At 41.5% G+C, this 9,670-nt stretch overlaps 1 protein-coding gene across 6 annotated transcripts in view; it reads left to right on the top strand.

Annotated features, from left to right (window-relative positions):
• The window catches only part of CBX5 (chromobox 5), a 38,498-nt gene extending 29,077 nt beyond the window's left edge, over positions 1-9,421 (top strand). For all 6 annotated transcript variants that reach the window (XM_036298660.1, XM_036298659.1, XM_036298662.1 and 3 more), the window contains one exon: positions 1,473-9,421. In XM_036298660.1, coding sequence (XP_036154553.1) covers positions 1,473-1,623 — 151 coding nt within the window. In that variant the 3' untranslated portion in view covers positions 1,624-9,421. The remainder of the gene's footprint in view (positions 1-1,472) is intronic.
• The last annotated feature ends 249 nt before the right edge of the window (positions 9,422-9,670 follow it).

A 9,670-nucleotide genomic window follows, 5' to 3' on the forward strand; every position in this document is an offset into this window, starting at 1 on the left:
ATCTACAGTTCTGGCTAAAAGGATAAAGAATGTTTAAAAGGACACCAGATGAGGAGGGTTAGGACGCTTTCACTTGATCCAGAAACTGGATTGATCTCTTTATGCATAATCAGTAGGAGTGAATGTAGGTTTGATTGTGTGTTCGTGCACATGCTCACACATACAAATAAAAATTATGGGAACAGAATTTATATAATTTTCAGCCTTTTGATTACACCTGCTATTTCCCAACTAAATTCTAGCTGTGAAGATTGCTGTTTGTTTGTTTTTTTTTTTTTTTTTTTTTTTATATATTTTATTGATTTTTTACAGAGAGGAAGGGAGAGAGATAGAGAGTTAGAAACATCGATGAGAGAATCATCGATCAGCTGCCTCCTGCACATCTCCCACTGGGGATATGCCCGCAACCCAGGTACATGCCCTTGACCGGAATCGAACCTGGGACCTCTCAGTCCGCAGGCCGACGCTCTATCCACTGAGCCAAACCGGTTTCGGCAAGATTGCTGTTTTTGTCTGATGTAGTAGTTAAGTGATATTCACTAATGCAATAGTTAGTAATATGGTCATCCTCCCTTATCTGTGGTGGATACATTCCAACCTCTCCCCCCTTCTTGCCCACTGGATGCCTGAAAACTGCAAATAGTATGGAACCCTATATGTACTATGTTTTTTTCCTATACATACATACCTATGATAGTGTTACATTTATAAATTAGGCACCATAAGAGGTTAACAACAATAATCTATGATAAAATAGAACAGTTTACTGTAATCAGATTTATGTGCTCTCTCTTTCTCTCTCTCTTTAAGATATTTTTATTGATTTCAGAGAGGAAAGGAGAATGAGAGAGAGTTAGAAACATTAATGATGAGAGAGAAACATTGATTGGCTGCCTCCTGCACACATTCCCTCTCTCCCCCTCAACTGGGAACTGAGCCTGGAACCCGGGCATGTGTGCCCTGACTGTGAATCAAACCATGACCTCCTGATTCATAGGTCGATGCTCAACCACTTAGCCACACTGGCTGGGCTCAAGATATCTTTATGTATAGCGTGGATACACTGGACAAAGGGATGATTTTAAATCCTAGGCAGGCTGGCACGAAATTTCATCATGCTAATCAGAATGGCACACAATTTAAAACTTAGGAATTATTTATTTCTGGAATTTTCCATTTAATATTTGTGGACCACTGTTGACCTTGGGTAACCAACTGCAGAAAGTGAAACCACAAATAAGAGGTGGACTACCATCATTTAATTAATTTACTTAAATTTCTCCTTGAAAATACTGAATTAGACCCCAATAAATTTAATAAAAATTTTAAAAAGAAATTGTTGAACTGGTAGGCTTCTTCTCACTTTGAAATCAGGATGAAGAGGAAATCAAGTTAACTAAATACAGGAACCTATATTTGGACAGACTCAATCTTACTTCCTCTTAAGTCTCTTTCCTGTTCTTTCTCCCCAGGAAAGACACAGATGAAGCAGACCTGGTTCTTGCAAAAGAAGCTAATGTAAAATGTCCACAGATTGTGATAGCATTTTATGAAGAGAGACTGACGTGGCATGCATATCCTGAGGATGCGGAAAACAAAGAGAAAGAAACAGCAAAGAGCTAAAGAAGGGGGTGGTCTCTGTCATTTCTCTTTGTACATAATACATTCACCTCCCTGCCTCCTCTCCCTCCTACCTACCCCTTCTATCCTAAACACATTCATACAAAAATGTGCTTATCACTGTGCTCCACGGGAGAAATGTTGGTATTGGTTTTCTTGTAACATAACGGATGGTCTGATTCATGATTAGTGTCTCTCTGTGAAGACCAGGCATTTGCATACTGTGTGTAAAATTCCCACAATTTTTTCCTTTGCCCTGATCTCTTTCTTCTGCTCCCCTGTGACCTCAAGATGAGTTTTAACTTTTTAATCACCTGAGAGTCTTGATCTTTTCAGGGTTGGTCACTTTTAGATTTGGGGGATTTTGTTACAATGATGGTAAAATTGGTTCTTAAAACATGTTGATGACCAGCTAGCCTTTGCTTGAGATCTTGGTATGGAAAAGATGTTACCCGTCTTTTTAAATAGCCGATAGCAACTGCCTACCTGTTGGGGCTTTCCCAACCTCATTCAGCTCTACCCAGGAGAATACAGGGTTTCTGGTGTGGTCTTCTGGGCCACCCTTTGTTGTTCATCTTCACCCATCCTCCCAGAGTAGCTCCATCCTTGGAGGACTTGAAATTTTACATTCACATTTGTCAAGGCACTCCTTTTAGCCCCAGGACTTGTGGCTTTGTTTCTTAGCAATCCCCAATTCTGCTTCTGTAAGTTGGTGTAGTCTGTCATAAAATGACAAGATTAATAACTGTGGAGCTTTTTAGCTATTAGGACATGAAGCTGACGGGGTAGGATACAGTTGTCTTTATTATTACATATGGTATATATGTATTGTTTCCTTCCGTTCCTCACATTTGGACTATATATTTATGTAGGTGTGAGTGACTGCCTGGTGCTTGCTTGTGCCAAGGTGCTAGGCACCCTCCAACCCTGCCAACGTCTGTGGCCTCCCAAAGCATTCCTGTTAACCAAAGAGGCTTCGAACCTGACCCTCACTTCTCAGTGGACACCAGTTTCCCCTGTACGCCATTATTTTCAGTGAGGAATTCTTGGAGGGGAGCCATTGGCAACACTATCAGTTTTAAATATTCATACTGTTTATAGTCATAAATGTCCTGCTTTGTTGACTCCTGGATTTGCCAAGAGTCCCCAGTGCTCTTCCTTTTTCCACCCTAAAACTCTGTATCTTTTTAAAAATGTGTTTCCATGGAAGACTATCACCTCAGAAGATGACAGGCCCTGGCATTAGCATGTTGACACAACCGTTTTCCTTTTAGCTTCCTCCTGTTTTGCCATTATATTGAGAGTTTATTTTTCTGATAACCTGTCTATCTGCTAAGAAATGCCCTACTTCTCTTTATTCTTTTTTTCTTTTGGGGGAGGGTGAGGCTAAAAATTCAAAACTAAAAATAAGGAGAAATAGTAGGGTTTTGAGCATCCTTGTCCTAGCCCAAAGCTGAGGGAATAAGAATAAATGCTTGAAATAGCCTTAACTCGAGTTCACCAGTCATCAAGGTTGTTTTTGTTGTTGCTTTGATTTTTAAAACATAGCTGGCAGGAGTATTCAACCATTTCTAGGTTATTTTGAGTAATGAGGGGAATGAATAGATTGCTTCTAGTCCACAGATGAACTGAGCTGAATAATATGCAAATCATATACCCATTCATAGCATTTGTTAACATTGCTTCCCTGCTTAGCTGTTGATTGAATTCTGTGTGCTTCTATAAATTATGTCAAAAATTATACTGCACAGTTGAAAAGACAGCTGTTGATGCAGTGACATGACAGACTGGAACCATGAAGATTTTGGTTTAAGTCATCCAGGAAAATCCTTCTGAATGGTATTGTGATTAGGTAAGAACTTACCCATATCTCAAGTAGGTAAGGGTTTAATCTCCATCTTCCTTTACTCTCTGAAGGAATTAAAGGCCTAGATCAAGCGCTAGGTAATTGACAGTTGTTACTACTAATCTGATGGGCATTCACAAGAAAGGGTGGTCAGGAAATTGATTTGTCATACTGATAATCGGGGATATCAATTAGGGTATATAAGCATAGGACTAGAGTGGGCCAGAGCCCCTGAGGAAGTGATCTGGGTCTCAGTTGGCAGGTGGAGAACATGACTGCTTAACCATGTAGCCATTTATCAAAATCTGATTTTCTTTTAACAACCCCAGTATTATATTATACATTCAGTACCTTACTTTTTGCTCACCTTTTTCTGTCCACAGTTTATTGAATCAAGGTCTTAATACTGAGTGCCACCAAAACAACTTTTGTTCTCTCCCTCTCCTGCCTGTCCACAGCTGCTTCTATAGGAATGTAGGGAGCCAGAAGCCAGTACTGCTTTCAGCCCTCAGCAGAAAGGAAACCAGATGCCCTCCGAGGCCTCAAGCTTTTCTTAATGTTGAGAAGCTGTCCTGGCCCTTGGAGAATTGCACCCTCAAACAGAAACTTGTTTTCATGGGGTTTTCTCTTAGAAGAGTTAATAGCCATGGGCTAAGCACTCAAACATCTAGGTCTTAGATGCTCAGTATGTTTTTGCTGTGTTGAGTTCTTTGAAAACATTTTTCTAATAATTTCTTTAGTGATCAACATTCAAGGATCTCTCTTTCACAGAATGGAGTAAAGCTTTGCCCAGCAGTCTACCAAGATTAATGTAGCCACTTTTCTGAGCTCTGGGCAGGACTGATACCCTCACATTAAGATCAACTGTTAGAAACATCAGCCCCGATGGTAGCACCCATTTTTAACCTGGAGAGAGGCAGGCAGTTTTTGTCTGCTCGGGAGCATTTGGACCTGTGGTGCTCTCGAACACAAAAGTCTGGATGGTCCTTGGCTGTCCCCCCAGCCATATCTGTGTGTTACCTTTTGTTTTTTCATGAAAGGTTGGTCTGCTCCCATAGCCTGGGCAGTTATTCTTAACTTTTTGTTCCTGTTCTGTAGCCACCCTGGCGTCCATTTACTTTCCATTTACTAGATCACATCATAGGGCCTTGGAGGAGGTGCTTGGGATTTTCTTCCTGTGATTTTGTTGGATCTGTGTTTAGGCCAGCTCACCTGACATACAGCGGCATCTGTTTTGGGTTGGAGAGTGATTGTCTTTGCCCTTAGGATCTGACATTACAGGCCTAAAGTGACATGAGAACCCCAGAAAGGGTTATGTCATTAGATTTAAAATGTAGAAGTTGTTTCTCACAAATTAGGTCAAAGGAAAAGCTTATTTTGCACCCATGACTCCATTCTTTAGGTTTAGATTTTTAGACTAAAAATTTTTAGACTAAAAATTTAGTGTTGAGGTCTGTACCTTTGTAATCAGACCACCAAGCAAGCATACCTGTAGCAAAGCAGAAAAAGGAAAGGTCTGGACCCAGTATTCCAATTTCATGTTGGCTTTACCACTAATTGTGAAAGTTATGTTTTCAAAAACAGACTTTACCAAGCCATGCATCCAAGAGCATATGCTAAGAATTGGGTACCTCTACCCAATTAATAGTGGCAGATTTGTATTCAGCCATCCATATCCAGCTACACTAGTGTATATCAACATTCATTCAACATTTTTTGGCCCAGGGGATACAAAGTTCAAAAAGATGCACTTCCTGACTTCAAAGAACTGTCATACTGGTGTGGGGTAAACTGACTATTAATATTCAGTGTAATAAATGCTTTAAGAGGATATACATTTCTGATTTGGAGGCAGAGACAGCTGTTGGTACAGTTTGTGGCCCTAAAGTAGGAGGCTAACAAGATTGGTTGACATGTGGAAAAGACCTGTGGCCTTGGATGAACTGAGTTAACTGGTCATAGATAGACCACAAGGGCTTGTTTTATTCCAGAAAATAAAAAGAACTGAAGGTTAGTTAGAAATGCTGCTATTACTGAGAGAGAACAACAGGTGAGTGGGGCTTGAGAACCCCAGATTTTGATCCCTAATATAGGCTCTTTGCCAAAGTAATGGTATAGTTAATCCTTATTGTGGAGAATACTGTGTTGCAGATCCAATTATGTGTTGCTATGTTATTGTGGGTTCTGTAACATTTATTCCTCATAGACATTTTATCAGTTTCTCACGCCTTTTTCATGTTCTCTTTTCTTTTGGAGGAATTAACATGAGGCTGGCTTTAAGCCTAAGACAGGGACATTTTTGACAGTGACGGGAGACTTACTGTACAGAAGGCGGGGGCACCTCTGTTGGCACCTGGGCATCTGCTCTGGGCAGTGTGGTTTTATCCAGCACTGCGAGATGGTGATTTCTCAGCAGAGACTTGTCTCAATTATGTGGAAACCCATGAACATACATATCCTGGAATTTTCTATTTAATCAGTTTGGGTGAGGCCTAGCCTTACTGAGTAACAATCTGACCTTGAGAAATTTTTTAGCTCTGACCACAAAAAAAAGATATTTTTTTCTGCCTGGACAATTGAGAATTGGCTACTATTTAGAAGTCAGAATTCCCAAGAATTAGAATAACTCCTGGAAAACTAAAGTGAGAAGGTTTTTGGGATCGTTTCATAAAAACAATCTTAGTTTCTTTTTGCTTGCGCTGGATTTCTTAAATTTTAAACTACCTCATCTTGTCTTTCTAGAGTTACTTCGACTTGTCATTGCCTCTAACATGCTTGACTTTGGCTGTTTTTAAGATGGATTTCTTCCTATTCATTGGCAGCATGTTCTCTCGCCTTTTCATCCCAATCCTCATTTCACTTAACATACTGCTTCTCAGAGAAATGTTTTAAAATCTTGGTTTATGGAAAGAAAGTGATTCTCCAAATGCTATTTGCCTCAGATCAGTAGGAGAAGGAGTTAAAATAAGGCGGGGGTTGGGCTGGGGGGAGGCGGGACAGAACTGCACTGGAGGCAGCCTACAAGGGAAGAGCCATTAATTAAGACAATTTCAAAGTCAACTGATTGTGATCATTAATGTCACAATAGATCAAAACCTAATTATCACAGCCTAGGTAAGAGCCATCAGTATTAATCAGAAAGTCTAATAGGAAACTATTATCAAGAAATTAGGTCAAATTGAATGCAATGAACTTTTAATCTTGCCATTCTGTGTTTGTGTGTGTGATGTCCCCTGGCATTGGCAGGTGTGACCCTCATAGTTGATCCGGGCCCCAGTGGCCAGTTTGTCACACTTTGAGGAGTTCCAAACACAGACTGTATCTGAACTGTCATTGCCACTGTTAATTGGTCTTGAACTTCATCATTTGGACTTGGTGTGATCAGCAATCAATGAGAAAAGGTTTATATTTAGGTCTTGGAATGGTTGGTCCTTCCCGGAAGTAGAGTATCCCTGAATATATGCTGTGTGTGTTGATAAATCATTCTTTGGGCTTCTGATGTATGTAGGGTCTTGCTGCTCTGGCCACTGCAAGGAGTTATGGGTTTAGTATTTGATTCTAAGCCAAGGCAGGCTGTGGATTTAGTCTAACGCCCCACTCCCCCCTAGTTTTAGGAAGAGGGCCATAATGATTTCTACCAGAATCCACTGTAAATCCAGCGGAGCCGGGGAACATGTTTTTTGCTTGCTTTTTGTTAAAGTGTTACTGGCAGGAGGAAAGAATATTATAAGAGTCTTATGACTAGTTATAGAGAATACTTTATCCCCTCTCTCTGAAATGAAAAGTAGGGGGTCACCATTTATATCCTTAATCTTGAGCTGTTTATGAAGATGCTGCATTTCCAGAAGTTGAGCTGAGTCTAGAAAGGTTGGTAAGATTCTGTCTTCTAGAATTGTCTTCTAGAAGCTGCAGGAGGGAGGTTGGTGGTGCTCGGTTCCTAGGCTCCTGGTTTAGCCTGTAGAGATGTGGCTGCTGTCACCATTATTGTTAGCCTTTCCCCACCAACCTTGCAGCTCAGAGCACTACCAAGACCACTGCTGGGGGAATGGTTCTAATCTTTCTGGTTGAGTGTGGTCTTGCTTCATTCTGGATTTTAGGAATTTGGATTACTCGGTGCAGAACTTTGGGAAATCAGTGTGACTTAGTCCTTCACCTTACTGTTTTAAATGTAATTTTATTTTCAAAACATCTATTAACATATGGCTTTCAGAAGCAGTTTGTTTCTCCAAGGTTCCTCACATATGCTAGATACATAATCGCCCTCAGTTAATATGTGTGGGTTGCTTGAGTTGATCTAGTTTGCAGAGCGATGTGTACTTAACTGGCTTCCTTTTGCTCCCAAGTGCACTCTAAGAAATCAGATGCTCAGGGGAGTGGAATAAGAATTGAGTGGATGCTGACTATGTGTGCCAACCTCCTCAACTGATTCATAATGGCTGACCTTGGGCAAGTCACTCCTTTCAATGCCTCAGTTCCCCATCTGTCAAATGGGGGTAATAATACTGACCTACCTCACAGGGGTGTTGTGAGGCATTGTAAATCAAAAAAGTTGATAAAATACTTTAGGGTCCTCAATGGAGGACGCTTTGAGCCTAAGTCCAGGCCTGACATAGGCTTTAGTCCTCACTGAGCTGTCCCATGGTTGGAGCTCAGAAAGTTTTCTGCCCCCCACCCCTCATCAAAGCTGCTAGTTCAGATGTTGACAGTGTTTTTGTGAATGTTGGAGTCTTCATAGTCCAGACTTAGGATGTTTAGGGGGAAGGCACTTAGTATTTTCTGTATCTCGCATCCACAGAGAGGCTGTTTTAGACCCAAGAGCATTGGATTCAGGGATCACCAGGCAGGGGAGCTACTGCTTGTTTCTCTCTGCAGGTTGGGAATTAAGGTTCCATGCCCCAGGGACTTGGAACAGACTCGAGCTGTCTCAGAAGCAAAGTAAAGACATTGGGTTTGATTTATATTGTTGCTTATCACTCCCCAAACTAACCCCCAGACAACTGGGACACTGCAGCCCTTCATGGTACCTGTACCCAAGCCTCCACCGCCCCACAGAAACCACCTGGTTTGAAAAACATAACCACTTCCTCCACCCACCCACCCCAAAAGAGCCACACTAGGAAATTTTTTCTAGAGGCATGTTTAATACTTGGAATTGGGCATTGCTATGCTTTAAAGCTTCATTCAGTTCACTGCGTTCAGCATCACAGTGTCCACAGTGAATCCGACTGACTTTTTCCTGTAGTTTGGGAGAATTTTGGACACTTCCTATTTGCCCAGGTGTGGGCTCAAGAGCCTTACTCTCCATCTCAGTTTAGGGGCTTACCCAGCTCCTCTTCCCAACAGGGCTCTTTCTCCTTCCCCTCCTTGGCCCTAGATGTGTAACCCATGAAAAAGCACAAGGTCCTGGCCGCCTGCTGCCGTCACATTCCGGTTCTCCGTGTTTTGTGGACTCTGCTCCTCTGTTCACCCAGCACTGGCGGCAACATGTTCTGTGGAGTTCTGGAGGATGAAGAGCACTGGCTGACATCCTGCTGAGTAGCCATGGCCCACAGCCTTCCCACAGATGGGCTCTAAGCGACTCAAGAGGCTGGGTTTCTCAGCACCATACCATCCTGAGTAGCAAAACAAATCACACTTTATAGCCAGATTTCTGAATGGAAAATTAAATTCTCTCTGGACTTTCTGGTTTGTGGGGGAGTATTGGTTGTGTTTCTTGGTTTTATTTCAGCCAAACATTTCTGCTTTTGATTTTTAATTTTTTTTTTTAGAATAAGTGATATATATATATATATATATATGTTCACCTTTTAAATGTAAATGTTCCAAAGTAGGCAATTTATGTGTTTCCACAACTGACATCCAATGCAGACCTCATTCTCTCCCCCTCTTCTACCCTCCTGTTTTCCCTCTTTTCATACTCTTGTATTGATTCTAATAAAATGGTTGCTTTTCAAATATGGATCCTGAGTGGTGGTTTGAAGAACTGGGTCGTACACCCCTTCCGTAATTTGGGTCCTGCAATGTCAGCCAGTAGTCACACGTCTTTCTGAAAGAGCAGCGAGTTTCGGAGAACAAGGGCTTTTTTCTAAGGATTGTTGGTCCCTGGCTTTCTGCAAATAGCCACAGGGTGGCGCAAGTTTGAGGGAATAAGAATGTATGTATCCTGTTCCTTACTCTATTCCCTTAACCAATTCAGGTTGTATG

Source organism: Myotis myotis, unplaced genomic scaffold, assembly GCF_014108235.1.
Source record: "Myotis myotis isolate mMyoMyo1 unplaced genomic scaffold, mMyoMyo1.p scaffold_m19_p_3, whole genome shotgun sequence".
In the NCBI taxonomy this organism is placed as follows: Eukaryota; Metazoa; Chordata; class Mammalia; order Chiroptera; family Vespertilionidae; genus Myotis; species Myotis myotis.